Here is a 24,966-nt window from a genome sequence, read left to right as displayed (position 1 = left end):
AGAATTCAGGACATCGTGGATGGAATAACCCCTCCATATCAGGCAGGTTTCAGAAACATGCGCAGCTGTTGTGAACAAGTTTTAGCCTTAACATCATGTATAGAAAGCGGATTCCAGAACAGGATGAAGTCAAGTGTAGCTTTTGTTGATCTGTGTGTGGCTCCAGGGTCTTATACTTAAGTTCAAGAGACACATACCTAGTTTAAAACTGGCAACCTTAATGAACAACATACTGACGAACAGGTCTTTCACAGTGAGCATCGGCCACAACACCAGCAGATCGTATAAAATAAAAAATGGCCCTTCCTCAAGGATCTGTGTTGGCCCCAACCCTTTTTAATTTGTATATTAGCGACTTGCCAAATACAGTCAGCAGGAAAATTTGCTACGTCGGTAATTTGGCATTAGTTGTACAAACTAAAACACTTGGGGAAGGAGCGAATGTACTCACAGAAGATCTGGAGTCCTTGAATTCCTATTATAAAAAAATGGCGACCTTGCCCTAATCCAACCAAGACTGAGGTGTGTGTTTTCCACTTGAACCAGGAACTGAATGTGAACTTCTGTGAACACAACTTCAACGTGAACATCTGTGAACACAACTTCTACCCCAAATACCTTGCCATACGCAAAATAAATGAATAAGTTGCTGGTTTAACCAACGACTTGCACTCTAGGAGATAATGGAGACCCCGTTCCGCGGTTATTTTATTTTTAACGTCACTATTATTAGTATAGCAATAACGCAATACTACTTCATAGACGTGGTATCAAGAGCAGTCACTAGATCGCGGGACGATCGGAAACTCGGGCAGCACTAGTTTTCTGGAGCTGTGACGTAAACAAGTGGAACAGGTGGAGCAGCGTCCGTGCAGAGCGCAGAGCGGGTGGCTCACCGTTGTACTTGGCTCGGTACTGCTCGTCGTAGAGGCGCCAGGCCCTTGCGTGCGCCATGAGCAGCGTGTAGCCCGCCATGTAGTCGCCCACGCCGCTGGCGTTGAGCGCCGGCGCCTCGGTGTCCGACGTGTACCCGGAAGCGATGTAGTCCGGCTGGTTGAACGTCGACCACAGCTTCACCTGCGGACGCAACGACACCTGCACTGCCTCGGCACTGCGATCCAGGGTCGCCTTTTACCTCGTTACAGACAACCACTAGATGGCTCGACTGAGGTATCACATTACTCTTGTCGATGTGGTCTTCAGTCTATCTTGTGCAAGCCTCTTCAACTCTGCGTAACTACTGCAACCTACATCCATCTGAATCTGCCTACTGCATTCAAATCTTGGTCTCCCTCTACAATTTTCGCATCGCACATCTCTTTCTATTACCAGACTGATGATTTCTCGGTGCCTATCAACCAATCCCTTCTCTTAGCCCATTTCTCCACAGTTCGATTAAGTACCTTCTCATTACTTGCTCGATCTATACACCCACTCCTCACCATTTTTCTACGACGCTACACTCGAAAGATTCTATTTTCTTATTGTCTGAACTGATTATTATCAATTTTTCGACCCGACACAAGGGTACGTTCCATATGTATACTTTCTAAGAGACTGATATATGTTAACAAATTCCTCTTTTTCAGAAACCCATTTCTGGGTATAGCCAATATGCATATTATTTCTTCTCTACTTGAACCATCATCAGTTACTTTGCCACCCAAATACACATATGAAAAAAAGTTTTGCATCATCTCGGTTCCGAGAGTTCCGGAACCTGTATAGAAATTTGCAATAGAGATCAACATAAACATCATTTTCGCCTATTTTACTGCTCATGAAAACCACAAAAAAATGGTTCAAATGGCTCTGAGCACTATGGGACATAACTTATAAGGTCATCAGTCCCCTACAACTTACAACTACTTAAACCTAACTAACCTAAGGACATCACACACATCCATGCCCGAGGCAGGATTCGAACCTGCGACCGTAGCGGTCGCGCGGTTCCAGACTGTAGCGCCTAGAACCGCTCGGCCACTACGGCCGGCTGAAAACCACACATCGTATCTTGTACCATCATACAGCGAGACCTTCAGAGGTGGTGGTCTAGAATTCTGCATACACCGGTACCTCTAATACCCAGTAACACGTCCTCTTGCATTGATGCGTGCCTGTATTCATCGTGCCATACTATCCACAAGTTCATCAAGCCACTGTTGGTCCAGATTGTCCCTCTCCTCAACGGCGATTCGGCGTATATCCCTCAGAGTGGTTGGTGGGTCACGCCGTCCATAAACAGCCCTTTTCAATCTGTCTCAGGCATGTTCGATAGGGTTCATGTCTGGAAAATATGCTGGCCACTCTAGTCGAGCGATGTCGCTATCTTGGAGGAAGTCATTCACAAGATGTGCAAGATGGGGGCGCGAATTGTCGTCCATGAAGACGAACGCCTCGCGAAAATGCTGCCGATATGGTTGCACTGCCGGTCGGAGGATGATATTCACGTATCGTACAGCCGTTACGGCGCCTTCCATGACCAGCAACTGCGTACGTCGGCACCACATAATGCCACCCCAAAACAGCAGAGAACCTCCATCTTGCTGCACTCGCAGTACAGTGTGTGTAAGGCATTCAGCCTGATCGAGTTGACTCCAAACACGTCTCCGACCATTCTCTGGTTGAAGGCATATTGCGACACTCATCGGTGAAGAGAGCGTGATGCCAATCCTGAGCGGTTCATGCGGCATGTTGTTGGGCTCATCTGTACCGCGCTGCATGGTGTCGTGGTTGCAAAGATGGACCTCGCCATGGACGTCGGGAGTGAAGTTGCGCATCATGCAGCCTATTGCGCACAGTTTAATACGACGTCCTGTGGCTGCACGACAAGCATTATTCAACATGTTGGCGTTGCTGTCAGGGTTCCTCCGGGCCACAATCCGTAGGTAACGGTCCTCCACTGCAGTAGTAGCCCTTGGGCGGCCTGAGCGAGGCATGTCATCGACAGTTCCTGTCTCTCTGCACCTCCTCCATGTCCGAACAACATCGCCTTGGTTCACTCCGAGACGCCTGGTCACTTGCCTTGTTGAGAGCCCTCCCTGGCACAAAGTAAGAATGAGGACGCGATCGAACCGCAGTATTGACCGTCCAGGTGTGATTGAACTACAGACAAGACGAGCAGTGCATCTTCTTCCTGGTGGAATGACTGGAACTGATCGGCTGTCGGTCCCCCTCCGTCTAATAGGCGCTACTCTTGCATGGTTGTTTACATCTTTGGGAGGGTTCAGTGACATCTCTGAACAGTCAAAGGGACTGTGTCTGTCATACAATATCCACAGTCAACGTCTGTTTTCGGGTGTTCCGGGAACTGGGGTGATGCAAACGTTTTTTGATACGTGCAGCAGAACTGATCTACTACTTTCACAAGCTGCGACATCGTCGCGAAAAAACACAGTGACCCGTATATGTAAGAAGTTTCTTTAATTTACGTCTATGGTCACAATCTTTTTTGTTTAACATATTACCGGTTTCGGTCTTTAATGACCATCATCAGATCTGTTTCATAAAAACAAAGTCCTGCAGTACATTAGGACTTTGTTTTTATGAAATAGATCTTATGATGGTCATTAAAGACCGAAACCGGTAATCTGTTAAACAAAAAAGATTGTGAACATAGACGTATATTAAAGAAACTTATGATCTACTACTCTTAGTATCTCATTTCCTGTGCGAAACCTGAACACGGGGCTGGCCCAGTGCCCAGAAATTGAGCAATATGACGACATGCTCATAAAGCATCAGAAGTTCTGCTGAAGATAACAATGACCTTGGAACCCTACGTTTGGACAGCTTAGGAATTATTCCTGATGATGCATCACTCATTTAGAGTTCCATTCAGATTTTTAAATGTGATGGTGTCTAACAATTTTTACTTACTTATATTTTTAACTTTTGGATTAATAGCGTATTCTAAAGAGCAGTTATACAGGGTGGAGCAATTCCTTACTGTACACGAAAAATGTAACGAAGAACTTCTATAAAACACACTGGGAAAAAAGAAGACGACGCACCACGAAGGAATTATCGTAATGGGATGGAAATCGATTGACGTGATATACATATACATACAAATAAATAATTACAATGTCCTAAAAATTTGATCAATTATTCAAAATAAAGAAATTGACATATTGGGGAACTCAGTAACGCATTGGTTCACCTGTAGCCTTTATACTGGCAGTTATTCGGCTTTGCATTGATTGATAGTGATGCTGCATTTCCTCCTGAAGGATATCACGTCTAATTCTGTCTAACTGGCGTGTTAGACTGTCAACATTCAGAACTGTTTGGGGGGGGGGGGCGGCCCTGTCCATAATGCTCCAACTGTTCTCAATTGTGTAGAGATCTGGCGAACTTGCTGGCCAAAGTAGAGTGTGGCAAGCACGAAGACAGTTTGCGGAAGAGCATTATCTTGCTGAGAAGTAAGTCCACAGTGGCTTGTCGTAAAGGGCACCAAAATAGGTCTTACAGAATTGTAGACGTATCACTGTGCTGCAAGGGTGCCGCAGATGACAATCAAAGGTGTCCTGTTATGAAAAGGAATGGCACCCCAGACCATCAGTCCTGGTTGTTGGACTGCATGGCAGGCGACCGCCAGGTTTGTATCCTACTGCTGTCCGGGACGTCTTCAGATACGTCTTCAGTCCGGTACCTATTTGACTGGAGCAGAAATGTCTTCGCTGATGAGCCCCGCTTCCAACTGAACACAGGTGACCGGCAAAGACGTGTCGGGAGACAGTCCAGAGAGCGATGTGGTGCCAACCTGACTGCCGCCCTGCGTACAGCCAGATAGCCAGGAGGGACGGCCCGGGGAGCCATTTATTTTCATAGCAGGATCCCTTTGACTGTCATCCACGACACCCTTATAGTACAGCGGTACGTCGACGACATTCTGCGCCCCGTTTTGTTACACTTCATGGCAAGTCAGTATGCGCCTACGTTTCAGCAATCTACAGTATAATACCTGCCTGCACACGACGAGAGTTTCTACTGCTTGTCTTCGTAGTTGCCAAAACCCTCCTTCGCCAGCATGCACCCGGGATCTCTCCTCAATTGAGAATGTCGGGAGTTTTATGGGCAGGCCCCCCAACTAGCTCCAGAATTGGACAGTAAGGCACAAATTGGACAGAAATTGGCATGATATCCCTCAGAAGGACTTTCAACCAATGCCATGCCGAATAACTGCTTACATAAGGCCCAGACGTGGAACAACTTATTGTTGACTTGCTCAATTTGTGAAGCCCTTCCACTTCAATGAATCATCCAATTTTTCTCAGATTGTAACCATTCGTTTGTCTGTACGTTTACATCACATCTACCAGTATCCTACTCGAATAATTTCTTCGCGGTGCGTTGGTTTTTTGTATTACAGTATATATTTATGTCTCTCTGTCACAACCCAGTATTTTGGTGGTCCAATAAAAACGAAACATTCAGTTAATTGTGCCCTGGAGCTCACCATCTTGTCTGTACAATGATACAGCTTCGCCAGCAGAACAGACACACAACTTCCACAAATCTCGACTCATTTGAGACTATGTTGATTTTGCAGCAACCTGAAAAACACACACACGCGCATTTTGCTATCCCTGTCCCAGCCTATTATACTCCCAGCAATTAAAATGAAACATCCAACCGGTATGTAGTCCCCAGAGTTATCGGTCTTGTTCTTTCTACCCCAGTTGGCGATGGCTACAGTTCCATATTTGTTCCCCAGTTTGTGCAAATCACAATGATCACTTCAAATTATATGTCATGATGTAATTCCATCACAAATATGTAAAGATACTGGCACTATTGGTATATGTTAAGATACTCTTGACGTCCAAAACATGATGTGAACAGTAAAATTAAATGCCATAATGTTATTTCCACTCTTAACATTGCGTTGATATAATACACTAAAGAGCCAAAGAAACTGGTACACCTGCCTAATATCGTGTAGCGCTCCCGCCAGCCCGCAGAAGTGTCGCAAAACGACCTGGCATGGACGCGACCAATGTCTGAAGTAGTGCTGGAGGGAACTGACACCATGAATCCTGCAGAGCTGCAGATAAATCCGTAAGAGTACGAGCGGGCGGAGATTTCTTATGAACAGCACGTTGGAAGGCATCCCAGATATGCTCAATAATGTTCATATATGGCGCGTCTGGTGGCCAGTAGAAGTGTTTAAACTCAGATTAGTGTTCCTGGAACCATTCTGTAGCAATTATGGACGTTTTCGCATTGTCCTGCTGGAATTGCCGAAGTCCGTCGGACTCCTCAATGGACATGAATGGATGCAGGTGATCAGACAGGATGCTTACTTACGTTTCACCTGTCAGTGTCGTATCTAGACGTATCAGGGGTCCCATATCACTCCAGCTGCACACGCCCCATTTAGAGGAACTATAACAATCCTTTGGCTGTACTGTATGAAGTCGAACTGGCCAATGTTAAAATAACTATGATAATGGAACAGTTGTCTGGGATCTTCAGCAGGTCTATGTAGATAACTATTACCTAATGGACCCAGATATAATGCAAAATTTGGCTAGGAATTTCAACAAACTGCAGATGTGAGACTACCTAACATCAGACAATAAACTCTGTCTGCAAGGAGATTGTTAACATGGATGATCTCCAATTGTATAGTAATGCTGTATAACAAATTTAAGTGTCAAGTCACAAATACAGGTGTGAACAAACATACCAGTCACCATTTTATTGATTTTATAAAGTACTCTAATATGCATCTGTGATAAACTTTTACATCTTCCTTGACTAAAGAGTATGGTATTACCGGACTGTAATCTAAAATTTGTAACTACAGAATGGCTGGTGTGTTTGACCCTGTGAAAGACTGTCTAAGTGTATTAAACACCATCAAACTATTTAGAATGAGCTGCACCGTTCTATCTGCCAATCGCTTCTATGTACTGTGAACTACTAGATAGCGTGCAGAACAAATGCTAAGTTCTATTTAACATTGTGTTCTGCAACTGTTCTACTGAGCCAAAGAGAATATATCAAAGTCAGCTTGTGCACAAGTAAACTTTCTAGATAATCAAAACCGAAAAAAGATTATAAAATAATTATGTTTTGTCTGCCTATAGTTTTAATTATTTACCTACAGAGTATGTGGAAATTATTAACATGGACTCCAACAAAGAGAACATAAGTGTTATGCATTAGCATTAAATTAAAACTGGAGAAACGTATTTTTCTCAATCCAGGACATTGCCCTGCACAATACCAACAGGTATAGATATCGAAGAATTGGAATTGGTTCCGCGGAATAATTTCTTTCCACAGGATTTAAGAAAAAGGATAAGTATATTGCGTCAACGTAAACCATTCCACGTTAAAGAAATAATCCTTTAAATGATGTTAATGTGTTATATGCACACAAAATAAAACTGAGAATGGAAGAAATTGAAATCAAGGAAAGAAAACTGGAGTATTTTGCAAAAACGGTTGCCATGAAGGAAGAACATGAACTGATATTGGAAAAAGAACAAGTCACTGTATATGTGCAAGCAAGGCTTACAAATTACGTTAAACGCAGTATACAGAAAAATATGGATACAACTAGCGAATACAAGATCACAGCATTAACTGTGAGTACCAAAGGAAAAAGTCCACATATTGCAGTACTCACTGAAAACTGTGGACACAAAGACTTTTACTACATTACTCAGTTTATAAACTTCATTTCCATTTTCATCTGCTTACAAAGAATCGTTACATTGTTTGTATATGTGATGGCCTAAATATTGTGAATGAAGCAACAGAAAACCACTCATGGAGTTTAAAACCGATGCAATGACTACATTTGATGGGCTTACATCTGCTAAACTGGTAAATTTAAAGTTCTATAATGAAATTTCGCAAGAATGTGGACAAGTTGAGTTGGCAAACTTACAGCCAAGAAAATTGGGAATGATGTAACAATAGTGTAAAGCAGGAAGTAAACGTAAACGTGAACACCACTAACAGGTTAGGCCCCAGGCTGTTGTGACGGGACAGTTCTCGCCTACAAGGCAGGACGAGGAGCGATCTATGGTCGCGTGACACGCGAACATCATGTCAGCAGTCACTCAAGCCGCTGTAGCTAGTGGATGAATGCTGGTAATAACACTGCTTCTTTATTCATTCAGCCCCTCATTTGGCCTCACAGGGGCTGAGTGGACCCATAACTGACCAATCGGCCTCACCGAAAAATCTGAGGAGGCACCTGAAACTGAAACTGGTTTTGCAGAAAATAAGAGGCAACGTTAAAATATCTGAATGCTCTCAGTTAGAAGAACTGCAAGAGGGGACGCAGGTAATTATTAAGGGGATGCGATAGAGAGTTTACGGGAAAAGAGTGAGACGCGTATTAAAATTTGCGAATAAACCTTCATTGTTTTTCTCAAATTACTGGATAATTAAGGAATTAGGTGATTTGGATCTAGATCTAATTTCAAGTTGGAAACTAAGTTGGATGCTACTAAAACAAAATCAAAGAAACATAAAGAAAGAGTTGTTTACTGCATGTAAGTTCACAGGTTCAAAAATGGTTCAAATGGCTCTGAGCACTATGGGGCTCAACTGCTGAGGTCATTAGTCCCCTAGAACTTAGAACTAGTTAAACCTAACTAACCTAAGGACATCACAAACATCCATGCCCGAGGCAGGATTCGAACTTGCGACCGTAGCGGTCTTGCGGTTCCAGACTGCAGCGCCTTTAACCGCACGGCCACTTCGGCCGGCTAAGTTCACAGGGTGAACATTAATAAAACCGAGAAACTCAATGGACGGATTCCTGACAGGAAATGGAAGAAAAAAGAACCTATGAAATACGTAGGAAATACATCGTGGCCACGGTAGATGGTGCTGACGAATGACAGTTCGTCTGATCACACGCCGTGCGTCCCTTGTGTGTTGCCGGCTGTTGCGATTTACGCAACGTATTGTAAGCAGCAGAATGGTCCAGTGTTCATGTTGGGAAGAAGCCGAGATGGTGCCTGTGTACGGCCAAGCAGATGGAAACTTTCGAGCGGCAGCACGGCTATACAAAAACAAGGACCCTCACAAACACCGACCACATCACACAGCATTTGAAGCCCTTTCTAGGAGTTCGTGTGATCACTGGTCCTCTCACACGGACGAACGTGTAGCGAGGACTGTGCGTACACGATATTTGGAAGACCGGGTTCTACAGAATGTTCAGTATAAGCTCCAGGCGAGCGGCCTGCCAACATGGTGTAAGCCAAAGCACGACTATGTGTATCGCGCATGACATTACGTCCCATCGAGGCCACTCTGAACATGTGTTATGATGTAGATGCGGTGCCGCTCTCTACTGTGTTCTGGGACGATTTGTTGTCGTTGCACACACACACTGTCCATTTCCGGACACATGTTTATAGGACCTTTCTTACTTCCATTTTCAGTCAAGAACCCGTCCCTGCCGTTTGTCGGTGTTATTAATGTTCACCCTGCATGTGCATAGATCAATAAATATATTATACGAGGATATTTGCTTTATTATTTGTTACACTACAAAAATCCTAAAAACGAGGCTTATATTATCTTTTGAATAGTGACATTGCAAAATAGCTAAAAGTGAGTAGATGGGTGACCATGAAAAGTAGCTGAGACGAGGTAGCTGAGAGCACAGCAAGTTCCATTTCGTACCTATATGCGTCATTTCGAACCTGTATGAGTTATTACCTCGCTAATTGGCCTATCTCCAAGAAAGGGACGTGCCTTAAGTAGAAGCTGAAAAATGGACCATGTGAGATATGCGCATAGGACAAGAAGGCGGCACTGCAGTACATATTGGTTGTGTGTTTCGTTTTAATGAATGGTAAAATACTGGACTGTTATTAGAGGAGGGGGGAGGGTTAGGAACGTGGTTATGTATGCATTCGAAGTCAAGCCAACGGTTCAAGATCATCTGTGACGTCAGGTCTTCAAAATCATGGTCAAACATCATTGCCCTGCATGTAAAAAACCTAAAGGTCAAAAGTCAGTATGTGTTCAGAAAGTGCATTGCTCTCCTAGTGGCATACAGAGATGAAAAGGTTGACAGAAAGTAGAAAGAGATAAACGATGGCATCAAACAATCTGTCAGATGTAAAAATGATAGACTACAAAAAATATGTCTGCCTCTAATACCTTCTGATGGTCAAAACAGAAAAATTATTGCTCAAACTTTAACTAACATTGTCAGTTACATGCAACTGAATAAACAGGGTAAAATCCATAGTAGAGGGGCACAGTGAAGTGTAAACAAGTGTTACAACAACGTTCTGGGACCGATAAAGAAAAAAAAGTGGTTTAGTCAAAAACGATAAGACACTGAAGACATTCCATTTGCAAATCGTCAAACTTTCAATTTTACTTTATAATAGTGTCAAGTTCTGTGACATTTCTGACTTACTGGAAATTCCGTTTTTTTTTTTTTTTTTTATAATGGTGACAGAAAACATGATCCCAAACTATACTGAGCTGAAATCCGATGAACCCTGCAAGAAAGAATCAGAGAACGGAATCTTGGTCTTCTAGCACAGCATTCGAAGTGACATTTTAAGCCAGTGCTATTCCATTTCTCCAAAGTGTATGGCTGTCTTCACGTCTATGGACTGGTCTGAGAACTGCACACAATCATTACAAGTGACTGCAGCAGTGTCACTAACACACAGTGGAGGTTAGTTTCTTTTTTTTTTTTTTTTTAAATGCTCTGTCTGGGGCTTTGCAGTCGTGTAAAGAACTGCATGAAGTTGTGCACAGGCAAGCAATGCCGTCTCCCTTGCTGGTTCTGCAGATATCAAGTCTGTAACCAAGTCAGCTTCACACTCGATGCAACCTGTTCTACATCGAAATGTTTGTAGACAGAGCTGTTCTGGGCTTGTAATTGTGGTGAAAATGGTTACACAAATATTACATGCCCAGAAAGAAAACGTATCGAGTAAGGTATGGCGATTGATAGTGGTGAAAGTGGAATCTATGTCAGGAATGTGTCATCATTACCCCAGCCACAGCCGTCAGTCTCTCTACATGGAGTTAACGAACTTAAATACATAAAGATGCATGTGAGAGAATCCTATTAATACGAGGGTTGGAACTTAAATAGTGGCAACTATTTATTCACAACAGATTCAAAGAGTTACATGTTTGCACCTGTTACTGTCCTTCAAAGTAGTTACCAGCGTTGTGTAGAACCGTTGCCAGCGATGTGGAAGGCTTAGTATACCGTTAGCAGAGTCTGTTCTGTTGATGGTGCGAATGGAGCGGTCTACTGCCTGTCGAATCTCTGGAACAGTTCTGAAGCGAAGGCCACGAAGTGGTTCCTTCATCTTCGGAATCAAATCAAAATGACAAGGATATGATGCATGGTACAGTACTTCCCAGTCCCCATCGACCGAACACAGCAGCGACAGCTTGTGCTGTATGCGCCCGCGCATTGTCGTGCAAAATGATGGGTGGGTTGAGCAGAAAGTGTCGCCGAAGTTAGCAAAGCTGGTCACAGGTGATGCTCCAAAAACGAACAGTAATACTGTGCATTGACGGTCTGTCGCGGGGGAACGTAATGCGGTAGGATAACACCATCACAGTCCTATATGAGAATCACCATAACTTTAGACCGCTCCATCCCCACCATCAACAGAACACGCTCTGCTAACGGTATACTACGCCTTCCTCATCGCTGGCAACAGGTTCTACACAACGCTGGTGACTACTTTGAACGATAGTAACAGGTGCAAACATGTAACTCTTTTGTATCGGTAGTTGCCACTATTTAAGTTCCGACCCTCGTATGTGAGTTTCGCACTGTTGGTCGCTACCCACAGCATGTACAAATTTTGTACCACGTCCAGGTGTATATATTTTGTAACACTCTATTCCATGAGACTAGTATGGCTATATAGCTTTCAGTACAAAGTTCAAGTAGCTGCTGGTCAGCACTGCAATCACGAAAATCCAAGATGGTGGTGTCGAGAATTTAAACACTACAGCATGGCAGCGGCGCAAAATTAAACAATATATTAGATAGCGTTGGTGAGAATTTTAAAAATCCAAGATTGCAGAACACTCCTAGTAGTCTTACGTTTATAATGGCGCGAATTTAAAATAATCGAAGTGGCGGAACTATTTTTTGCTTTTTAACCCCTCTTAAATAACAGTTCATGTGTCATATTCAGAAAGATCCAAGCGGCCTGAATTATTTATCAAAAATATGTAAAGGAATTGGCAAAACTATAGGATTTCGACATATTTATATTTATCAAAAAAAGCATCAGCAACAGCTGAATTGCAGAAATTGGCGCCATGTTTAAAAATACCTGAAAAATCTAAATTTACCACAATTTTTGGGAGAGAGTCTGCGACGCTGTTAACTCTTATACCGATATTTTGGCTGACAACCTTTAGCCATTCTCAACGAGAGTCAATTGGAAGATTTTTAAAGCACTTGATAATGTAGAGTAAAAGCGCTTGCATTAGAGATAATTTTGGTAACCAAAGAGTCAGCCATTCTCAAGGCGAGTCACTTGCAAGATTTTTAAAGCACTTGACACTGCGGAGCGAACGCGCATGCATTAGAGATAACAGTATAGGTAACCATATAGTTAGTCATAGGTTAAACTTTACACCTCTAAGAGTAAAACAAAGCAAGCACAGAATCAGCGAATTCATAGCGCTTACGAAGTATTTGGTTGATAATAATGGATGACAGTGATGAAACGGCGAGCACTGAAGTCTTAGAACAATATTTCCTTTGATAGTACAGATTTGAAATGAGACTTTGTGAAGATGGAAACTCTCGTCTCTGTTGAGCAGGTTGTTTACTAATTGTATTTCCCCAGAGTCCTACGCCACTGAATCCCAGTAGGACGAGGCTATGCGGAGTATCTTAACTTTCTTGTAATCCATGAAATTGCCAACAGAAATACAGTACAATGTTCAGCCACTGCAGATCTGCTGGGCTGTAGTAGGTGAGTGCATCGCTCGTGTTCAAAGTAATGTTCTTTTACAGTGTGTATTGTTCGTCTTGTGTCAGTTTTACGATACTCACGGGGAATTTCGGATATACTCCCTTTCATAAAAGCAGATCATCGTTCCTTAGTTGGTGGAAGGAAGGTCACAATTACTTGATGCTTCTTCATTATTTTTGCAATTAAAAAAAAATATTTGTCATATACGGTGCAAAGGCGATAGACTTTACATCTCTTTATTCTTGCCTTCTTTAGCGTGGTCCAGCGTTTTCACCGAGCGAGGTGGCGCAGTGGTTAGCACACTGGACTCGCATTCGGGAGGACGACGGTTCAATCCCGTCTCTGGCCATCCTGATTTAGGTTTTCCGTGATTTCCCTAAATCGCTTCAGGCAAATGCCGGGATGGTTCCTTTGAAAGGGCAAGGCCGATTTCCTCACCCGAGCTTGCGCTCCGTCTCTAATGACCTCGTTGTCGACGGGACGTTAAACTCTAATCTCCTCCTCCTCCTCCTCCTCCAGCGTTTTCGCTTGTGGAGCTCTTTGAACTTGATGTTTTATGTATTCATTCCTACAGAATATTTCTTCCATGTGTATCAATTCACTCTGTTGTCTTTCTGTCAGCACCAGACATTACATGAGCCCTGTGTATTAAAGGTTTAAATACACTTGTAGTTTTCAAAGGGTGGTAACAGCTAGATGCCTGCAATATCGGTACAAGAGTTAACAGTGTCCCTGATGCACTCCCAAAACAGATGGATTATTCGATTGACTGGGAAAGCTTCCAGAAAAAATGTAATATTTTTGGGCCATGTTCAAAAGTATCCGAACAACCTAAATTATTTAAGTAGTAGACCTACAGCGACCCTGGCACACATTGCACTTATATGAGCTTGAAAATTGTAGGTGGGCTAGTAACTGCAAAGACCATATCAATGTTTACATATTTTGAAAAAAAAAATTCTGTGACAAAGATTCTGTTTACAAGATTTTGACGTTTAAACCCTGTCTTGTTTCACCATTATCTCTGGCTACTTCATCTCTGTCTTGTTCCACCACCATCCCTGGCCATGTTGTGTCTTAAGTAAACGTTTTCTGTTATAAAGTTCACTTTGTGTCTTGAAAAAATATGAGTTCAAGTGTTACATCGCAATAAAAGGCGCATCATTATAGCTTGTCCTCATACTATAACGGTACTTAGTGAGTTCATTTGTCTGAGACAATGTTCTATGTTTTCTACATGTCACTTTGGAGCATTGTGATTAGTTTTTTGACATTATTTAGTAGTTGATTGCGGGAATTACAGCCGTAAACGCTTACAAGAGCCTTGTCATCGCAGATCCTTTCAGTAAATGTTGCAGCCTTCCTCGAAAATTCGTTTTGTACATAATCTCAAGCAAGTCTAGGTCAAATGCAAATATAAAGCAATATCAGCTTTTTAGTAAAAACGGTTATATATTCCTACTGTAGATTATGATGCATTATATTGTTCCGCCTAAAATGGTATTTGCTATGGTGAAGAAATTGTGAAGAAGATGCAAAAAGTCAGCTGATGACAGTTCTTCTACGAAACCACCAATAACATGTCCTCAGATCGTAATGCCAACGCCATTTCTGTATTTGAGATGTGAAAATACCATTGTAGCACTTGACAAAACATTAGGTGAGTCGCTGACGTGTTTTTTGACGTTATATGGAATTAAGATTGACATGACCTTGCGTTGATGGCGTATATTTGGAGACATTTTAGTCACTGAATTAACATTGTGACACTTGGCAAGCATCATAGAATAGTTTAGGTACCGTAAGAAAAACATTTAAACTCATGAGTGCTGCTTAACTTTGCGTAAACACTGTGTGTACGTGTGTTTGGGGGGGGGGGTGGAGGGGGAGGGATGGAGGGTTGTTTCTGACATAGTGAAGATGTGGAAATACTGCAGGTTACATAGTTTATGTACTTTTTGACCAAAAAAATGACACAGAAAATTCAGATCAACTGGATACTTTTGACCATAGCTAAGATGACTGCACTAGAGCCAGATTGTGATTGTCTGTTTTGTTTTAATGGCTGCTAAAATAACAGATTCTGATTTCATTTTAATGATGGGTAATATACTAGGCTCTGTTTGGAGGAGTGGGGCTGAGAGGAGGGAGGTGGGGAGGGTGGGAGGGGAATGTAATTATGACGTTATTGAAGAAGTTATGGCTTGTCATGAAATGGTGACGACACCACTGATAAGGTGAGTGTGACCTGAGATGTCATGGGTAGTACAGCTACAGATGTTTTAGCCCGCCTACACTTTTTTAAGGTCATTTAAGAGAAAAGCGTGTCAGGGTTCCTATTAATATGTTAGGAAATTTACGAAAAAAATTGCAGGTGATGTGACTGAGTATTTCGATGTGCAAACACACACACACACACACACACACACACACACACACTCACTTAACACAAACACACACACACACACAAACGTAAATACTCACTCACTTAATACACATGCGCGCACACACACACACACACACACACAACTACACTCACTCACACACACACACACACACACACACGTTGACTCTCCCAGTCACATCCCAGTATTTCACTAGCCATTAAAACGAAACAGCCAATCACAGCCCAGTGTTTTACTGTTCATTAACTGAAAGTGGCCAATCACAAGGTAGTTGCTGTCTTGGCCATGTTCAGAAGTATAGAAACTATCTGAATTTTGTACTATGTTCAGAATTATACGATTATTTATTAAAAATACGTAAAGATATGGACAATATTCGTGTAAGTTTATACAAGTAATCGAACTTACAGGTTAAGCAGCACTTCTCAATGAGTGTACTTTGATTATTGTGCCTCACTAGGTGTATGGTACAATGGATTCTCATATTAAATTTTTCCACGTCTGTGTTGTTTGCATTACTTATAAAAATACACTCCTGGAAATGGAAAAAAGAACACATTGACACCGGTGTGTCAGACCCACCATACTTGCTCCGGACACTGCGAGAGGGCTGTACAAGCAATGATCACACGCACGGCACAGCGGACACACCAGGAACCGCGGTGTTGGCCGTCGAATGGCGCTAGCTGCGCAGCATTTGTGCACCGCCGCCGTCAGTGTCAGCCAGTTTGCCGTGGCATACGGAGCTCCATCGCAGTCTTTAACACTGGTAGCATGCCGCGACAGCGTGGACGTGAACCGTACGTGCAGTTGACGGACTTTGAGCGAGGGCGTATAGTGGGCATGCGGGAGGCCGGGTGGACGTACCGCCGAATTGCTCAACACGTGGGGCGTGAGGTCTCCACAGTACATCGATGTTGTCGCCAGTGGTCGGCGGAAGGTGCACGTGCCCGTCGACCTGGGACCGGACCGCAGCGACGCACGGATGCACGCCAAGACCGTAGGATCCTACGCAGTGCCGTAGGGGACCGCACCGCCACTTCCCAGCAAATTAGGGACACTGTTGCTCCTGGGCTACGGTCCCGCACACCGTTAGGCCGTCTTCCGCTCACGCCCCAACATCGTGCAGCCCGCCTCCAGTGGTGTCGCGACAGGCGTGAATGGAGGGACGGATGGAGACGTGTCGTCTTCAGCGATGAGAGTCGCTTCTGCCTTGGTGCCAATGATGGTCGTATGCGTGTTTGGCGCCGTGCAGGTGAGCGCCACAATCAGGACTGCATACGACCGAGGCACACAGGGCCAACACCCGGCATCATGGTGTGGGGAGCGATCTCCTACACTGGCCGTACACCACTGGTGATCGTCGAGGGGACACTGAATAGTGCACGGTACATCCAAACCGTCATCGAACCCATCGTTCTACCATTCCTAGACCGGCAAGGGAACTTGCTGTTCCAACAGGACAATGCACGTCTGCATGTATCCCGTGCCACCCAACGTGCTCTAGAAGGTGTAAGTCAACTACCCTGGCCAGCAAGATCTCCGGATCTGTCCCCCATTGAGCATGTTTGGGACTGGATGAAGCGTCGTCTCACGTGGTCTGCACGTCCAGCACGAACTCTGGTCCAACTGAGGCGCCAGGTGGAAATGGCATGGCAAGCCGTTCCACAGGACTACATCCAGCATCTCTACGATCGTCTCCATGGGAGAATAGCAGCCTGCATTGCTGCGAAAGGTGGATATACACTGTACTAGTGCCGACATTGTGCATGCTCTGTTGCCTGTGTCTATGTGCCTGTGGTTCTGTCAGTGTGATCATGTGATGTATCTGACCCCAGGAATGTGTCAATAAACTTTACCCTTCCTGGGACAATGAATTCACGGTGTTCTTATTTCAATTTCCAGGAGTGTATGTTACCATACACACAATGTTAAAATATGTAAAGTATGTAACTTACAGTAATTCAGTGTCTAAAGTGTATGTCAAAAATATGTAAGTTTCATAAGCAACACAATGTTCATGTCTAGATTAGATTAGATTAGATTAGATTAATACTAGTTCCATGGATCATGAATACGATATTTCGTAATGATGTGGAACGAGTCGAATTTTCCAATACATGACATAATTAGGGTAATTTAACAACATACTTAAGTTAATATAACAACTTTATGTTTTTGTGTTTTTTGTTTTTCTTTATTCTTTATTTTTATTTTTTTAAAATTTCTGTTTTTTTTTTCTTTTTTTCTTAATTTATATCTAAAAATTCCTCTATGGAGTAGAAGGAGTTGTCATTCAGAAATTCTTTTAATTTCTTCTTAAATACTTGTTGGTTATCTGTCAGACTTTTGATACAATTTGGTAAGTGACCAAAGACTTTAGTGCCAGTATAATTCACGTGTCAAAACACGTAATGGATGTAACTAACAGTATTTCCACATCTAAAACATATGTCAATTAATATATCAGCAACAGACAACGTCTATGTCAAGTGTGACAGTGTTATTACTGAGTATCATCAGACGTCTAAAACATGACTGTGGACTCTGATATTAAGAGTCACAATGTTATTTCCACTTTGAATTATCTGTATTATTTTTATATAAAATTTCTAAACATATATGGCAGAAAACATGCTAAGCAGGCAGTTGACATTTCGTCCTAGGCCTAAATGAGGCTATGCACAAAATCTAACCTGACCAAGCACCATTTAAGGGGGGACAGGGAGAGATAACACACGAGAAAAATATAAAAACGTCTTTTACTGGCTAACTTACAACTTCATTTATATTACATTGCTCATGGACATAGCTGTGGTAACATGTGTAACAACTAATGTTACTTTTTCCAACACTTCAGCCCAGCAAACCATAATAAAATTGGTGTGACATCTTTAACGTGTTGTATCTTTATATTTCATATATTCGTAACATGCAAGTTTAGCTTCGTAATACACCGAATACGAAATGTAAACACGACATGGACAAACAAAATAGCGAAGAAGCTTCCACACACTGAGAGGGACGTCTGATGTCCCGAAAATACTATATTTGCGCCAAAATAAAATCATTTATCAAGATTGTTAAATAACTGTGTACAAACCACATGTGGTCACTTACCACAATACACAATCTACAAAATAAAATTTTCTGTATTATTTATCAAACTACATAAATACGTCAAGTATGAAACCCAACTGGCATTTCTGTTGCGAGTTAATTGTTCTATAACTGCAAAAAAAGACACATAGCTTAGTTTGATCTTCATACCACACTTTAACGAAACCAAAAATTTTCTGTTTATTTACCACAATATTAAAGATTTGTTCCATAAAGTTACAAAACGCAAAAGGCACTGGTGCTCATCTAATTTAAAGGCTAAAGAGTATTTGTCAAGAACACACCTATTTGTCTCACAAAGTAAGCTACAAGACACTTCAACGAAATTACATACTGAATAGTACTAATACACATTTGTATAGACAAAACATGAGGATTGCTATGTTTTCAACTATCCCCTTTCAACTACATTTCAGTCACCCAAACATTGTAGTGACCCTATGCTAGGATATTAACCATGTTTTGCAGTATAAAATGTTTCCCATCTTCTGCTGATACGCTAACTTACATGGTCGCACAAGGGAGACTACATGACACTCCGAACCATGCATCGCCATTTTATCGCAAAATTGTAACTAAATGCCCTATACATCATGACGTTACTGCAAAATTTCAACAGACTGTAAGACATTATCCCATACATCGTCATTTTACAGCAAATTGTAGCGAAGTGTTCCATATGTAGTTATGTTAAAACAAAATTTTAACTCTTTGCCTTCTACATGACAGTGTTATAGTAAAATTGTAAAAAAGTGTTCCATACATTGCTATGTTACTGCAACATTGAAAAAATTACTCACATACATCTCCATTATTACATAAAATTATAAAAAACTACCCTATATGTCGCCATGTTACAGATGCGCATCCACAGGCATTATCCTGGTCATAGCGATTATCGTTACCCTAGATACTATTGGGTGGGGCAACAATGGTCAGTTTATACAAGGTGACTTCCATTACCCCAATCATGATGACTACCATTACCCAGTACACAGCGGAGGCAATGACGGTCAGCTGTTGTGGTGACTGACTACCCCCTGATCACGAAGACTGGCATTATCCCAGATTCATGGTGGATACTATTGTGAGGCCACTCATGCTCAGTTGTATGGTTATTTCCATTGCCCAATGACGGTGACTACAATCACCCTGAACACATAGTGAATATTATTGTGTGACAATGGTGTTGTCACAATGTGACTGCCAGCTACTATATTCTAACACCAGAATCTGATAGTGTATGTGCCATAACCTAATAGCTGGTACCAACTATTTGATCTCAAAATCCCAAGTATGAAACATAATTTTAACAAACTGACCTACACATCACCATTGTTGCATGAAATTCTAACACATACCCCTGTACATTATCTTCATTCCACAAAATTGTAACAGATTGCCCTATATGGCGTGGAATAAGTAATTGTAGTCTTGTTTTGACAATTTGTGACTTGTTCCAGTAAGCTAAAGTGATTAGTCAGCAAGTTGAGACTTACCGATGTCAGCAATTCAAGACTTGTTCAGGGAAACAAAATGCCTAGCCAGCAAGCTCAGACTGCTAACCCTCCCCACCCCACACACACTTGCCTCCTTCATCACAGCATATGTGTGAGATCAGGTGAACTGTGCTGAGAATGGGAGGAAAAAATGTGTATAGATGTGGGGGGGGGGGTTACACATTTTTTGTTAAATAATTCAGATTGTTTGGGAACTATTAAGAATGGCACGAAATAAACGGAACATTTGTATACTTCTGAACGTTGTGTCAACTTACACAAAACAAATGAATCTCAATTTTATACTTAGAAGGAGAGACAGCATTGGTCGTATTTTTTTTTTTTTTTTTTTTTGTTTTATCAACCGCAAAATCGATTTTCGGTCACTTAGTGACCATCCTCAGTGCTGTAATATACAATTTAAATTGGTAGGCACTGGTGTCAACAAGCTTAGAGCTCTAAGCTTGTTGACACCAGTGCCTACCAATTTAAATTGTATATTACAGCATTGAGGATGGTCACTAAGTGACCGAAAATCGATTTTGCGGTTAATAAAACAAAAAAATAAGATCAATGCTGTCTCTCCTTCTAAGTATATCCATTATCTGGTCGTGGTGCACAGGACACTCCATGGAGTCGCCAATCAATCTCAATTTTTTTTATAAATGGTACAGATATGGAAATACTGCAGTACTGTCAATATCTTTACATATTTTTAATATATATTACAGGATATTTAGAAACTTTTGAACATGGATGTAGACTGTTATAGAGGTGTTACACAGCACTACTGGAATACTTCCTGGATTTTTTGAATTCCCACATTTTAAATGTATGACAACTGGGCTAGTTCCACCACCTTGGATTTTTTTTTAATTTCTGCCAAAGCCATATTGGATATTTTTTAATTTTCCACCACTGGCATGTTGCATATTTTTTTTATTTCCTGCCATTGCCGTCTTAGATTTCAGCAACCATAGTGCTGATAAGTGGCAGCCACTTGAACCATACCTTAAAGGCTTTGTATCCATACCAATCATGAGAAAAAGGCGCTACGTGATACTGTACATAACATATTAACTTTTGCTATTTAGTTTATGCACTACATGGTAGTTCAAATGGTTCAAATGGCTCTGAGCACTATGGGACTTAAGATCTATGATCATCAGTCCCCTAGAACTTAGAACTACTTAAACCTAACTAACCTAAGGACATCACACAACACCCAGTCATCACGAGGCAGAGAAAATCCCTGACCCCGCCGGCAATCGAACCCGGGAACCCGGGCGCGGGAAGCGAGAACGCTACCGCACGACCACGAGCTGCGGACCATGGTAGTTCGACGAATTTCTTTGACCCAAATCGTTACTACTCACTAACCACTAAGAAAAAAGATGTTGCTTTTTTGCCAAATACAACTTTTCCGTGAAAAACATTTTCTTCCACATATTGTTCAATTCGTGAGGCTAATTCAGATAGATTATATAATGGTAAGACAGAGATTTAGGAACCAGGTTTTAAATTGTAAGACATTTCCAGGGGCAGATGTGGACTCTGACCACAATCTATTGGTTATGACCTGTAGATTAAAACTGAAGAAACTGCAAAAAGGTGGGAATTTAAGGAGATGGGACCTGGATAAACTGAAAGAACCAGAGGTTGTACAGAGTTTCAGGGAGAGCATAAGGGAACAATTGACAGGAATGGGGGAAAGAAATACAGTAGAAGAAGAATGGGTAGCTTTGAGGGATGAAGTAGTGAAGGCAGCAGAGGATCAAATAGGTAAAAAGACGAGGGCTAGTAGAAATCCTTGGGTAACAGAAGAAATATTGAATTTAATTGATGAAAGGAGAAAATATAAAAATGCAGTAAATGAAGCAGGCAAAAAGGAATACAAACGTCTCAAAAATGAGATCGACAGGAAGTGCAAAATGGCTAAGCAGGGATGGCCAGAGGACAAATGTAAGGATGTAGAGGCTTATCCCACTAGGGGTAAGATAGATACTGCCTACAGGAAAATTAGAGACCTTTGGAGATAAGAGAACCACTTGTATGAATATCAAGAGCTCAGATGGAAACCCAGTTCTAAGCAAAGAAGGGAAAGCAGAAAGGTGGAAGGAGTATATAGAGGATCTATACAAGGGCGATGTACTTGAGGACAATATTATGGAAATGGAAGAGGATGTAGATGAAGATGAAATGGGAGATACGATACTGCGTGCAGAGTTTGACAGAGCACTGAAAGACCTGAATCGAAACAAGGCCCCCGGAGTAGACAACATTCCATTGGAACTACTGGCGGCCTTGGGAGAGCCAGTCCTGACAAAACTCTACCATCTGGTGAGCAAGATGTATGAAACAGGCGAAATACCCTCAGACTTCAAGAAGAATATAATAATTCCAATCCCAAAGAAAGCAGGTGTTGACAGATGTGAAAATTACCGAACTATCAGTTTAATAAGCCACGGCTGCAAAATACTAACGCGAATTCTTTACAGACGAATGGAAAAACTAGTAGAAGCCGACCTCGGGGAAGATCAGTTTGGATTCCGTAGAAATACTGGAACACGTGAGGCAATACTGACCTTACGACTTATCTTAGAAGAAAGATTAAGGAAAGGCAAACCTACGTTTCTAGCATTTGTAGACTTAGAGAAAGCTTTTGACAATGTTAACTGGAATACTCTCTTTCAAATTCTAAAGGTCGCAGGGGTAAAATACAGGGAGCGAAAGGCTATTTACAATTTGTACAGAAACCAGATGGCAGTTATAAGAGTCGAGGGACATGAAAGGGAAGCAGTGGTTGGGAAGGGAGTGAGACAGGGTTGTAGCCTCTCCCCGATGTTATTCAATCTGTATATTGACCAAGCAGTAAAGGAAACAAAAGAAAAATTCGGAGTAGGTATTAAAATCCATGGAGAAGAAATAAAAACTTTGAGGTTTGCCGATGACATTGTAATTCTGTCAGAGACAGCAAAGGACTTGGAAGAGCAGTTGAACGGAATGGATGGTGTCTTGAAGGGAGGATATAAGATGAACATCAACAAAAGCAAAACGAGGATAATGGAATGTAGTCGAATTAAGTCGGGTGATGTTGAGGGTATTAGATTAGGAAATGAGACACTTAAAGTAGTAAAGGAGTTTTGCTATTTGGGGAGCAAAATAACTGATGATGGTCGAAGTAGAGAGGATATAAAATGTAGACTGGCAATGGCAAGGAAAGCGTTTCTGAAGAAGAGAAATTTGTTAACATCAAGTATAGATTTAAGTGTCAGGAAGCCATTTCTGAAAGTATTTGTATGGAGTGTAGCCATGTATGGAAGTGAAACATGGACGGTAAATAGTTTGGACAAGAAGAGAATAGAAGCTTTCGAAATGTGGTGCTACAGAAGAATGCTGAAGATTAGATGGGTAGATCACATAACTAATGAGGAGGTACTGAATAGGATTGGTGAGAAGAGGAGTTTGTGGCACAACTTGACAAGAAGAAGGGATCGGTTGGTAGGACATGTTCTGAGGCATCAAGGGATCACCAATTTAGTATTGGAGGGCAGCGTGGAGGGTAAAAATCGTAGGGGGAGTCCAAGAGATGAATACACTAAGCAGATTCAGAAGGATGTAGGTTGCAGTAGGTACTGGGAGATGAAGAAGCTTGCACAGGATAGAGTAGCATGGAGAGCTGCATCAAACCAGTCTCAGGACTGAAGACCACAACAACAACAACAATTCAGACTCATCCAAAACTCAGAAGGACATGTAGAAATTGCAAGTGGTAAGTTTTCTGTTTCAATCTTGCTGTATTATGTCAAAAAATAAAGCTGTAGGATGTAAGCGAAACACTTCAATTATTTGTAACAACTTTTTAATTCTAAGAGGGATACAGGGAAAACCGAAAGTGCCGCATATTGGATACCAACGTTTTCCACTTAAACGCAGCTGCCATGTGTTGATTCTGCTGACACAAATTTAGAGATAGCAACACAGGAAGTACAAAAGATTGTCGTGTATGCCAATAAACATGTCTGAATTATTATTTTATTCTAAAAATCCATATGTGGTCTTCCAAAGGTTGTACGCTCGATTTTCGATGCGAAGTTCAACGTGACAGCTGCTTCCATTGAGCCAATTTAGTTTGTAGGTTATTCGTGTTTATGTACAGATAAAAGATGTCGTTGTTGTTTGACGTCTACTACTCTACAAATAAGAACTAATGGCGGAATCCTGACCATTTCATTGTTTCGGGATGTTGAACACTATGGAGAAACGTGTTGTACCGTATGGAGAAACTTGCAGTATACGGTGACATATTGACGTTATGTGTTTGTCCAGATTACCTCGGTACAACAAAAACCAGTTTTCCAAAAAATCAACAACATATGGTCTTCCAAACATTGTACGCTCGATGCAAAGAAATGTGTTTGACGCCCGAACAACAGGGACTTATATGCATCGAGAATAGAAAATAGTGCATTGAGAATGGCTAGCCAGTAGCCGAAATCTGGATTTGCGTAATAAAATCTAAAAAAAAAGGACGACTGATTGCTGCACTCTATAATTTATAAACCACATAACAGTCGCTGAGTGCACCCACTTTCCGAATGGAAGGTAACCTGATGAAAAAACCAGTGTATTGTTGAAGAATAATCAACAACAATAACCCAGAAGGTATCTGAGTAACACAGACAAGTTATTCGTGAGGACACATTGTTCCCTTAGTTACAATACAAAATAGATGGTAGTTCGTATGAGGTAGTGTACGAGGTCGTGCGAGTCATTGTTCAACAAATTATTTGTTGCAGCCACACTTGTACGATGCGCATACATCTCTCAGATAGATTCTGACATGTGGAAGTCAGCCCTACCGATCAGTCGCTCAGGTGGCTATTTCCCTTTTTCTGGACGTCACCACGTTACTTTATTGTCACACTTACTAGTCTGAAACAGAAATAACAATGTATATTTAGTGTGTGAGTGCGA

General features: G+C 41.8%; 1 protein-coding gene across 1 annotated transcript in view; it reads right to left on the bottom strand.

Annotated features, from left to right (window-relative positions):
* The window catches only part of LOC126198592 (myrosinase 1-like), a 240,906-nt gene that overhangs the window by 138,993 nt on the left and 76,947 nt on the right, over positions 1-24,966 (bottom strand). Inside the window, exon 6 of the mRNA XM_049935041.1 lies at positions 897-1,077. Coding sequence (XP_049790998.1) covers positions 897-1,077 — 181 coding nt within the window. The remainder of the gene's footprint in view (positions 1-896; positions 1,078-24,966) is intronic.

This window comes from Schistocerca nitens, chromosome 8 (assembly GCF_023898315.1).
Source record: "Schistocerca nitens isolate TAMUIC-IGC-003100 chromosome 8, iqSchNite1.1, whole genome shotgun sequence".
In the NCBI taxonomy this organism is placed as follows: Eukaryota; Metazoa; Arthropoda; class Insecta; order Orthoptera; family Acrididae; genus Schistocerca; species Schistocerca nitens.
The sequence above is the reverse complement of the archived record's forward strand: the minus strand, read 5'-3'. Positions and strand labels throughout refer to the sequence as shown.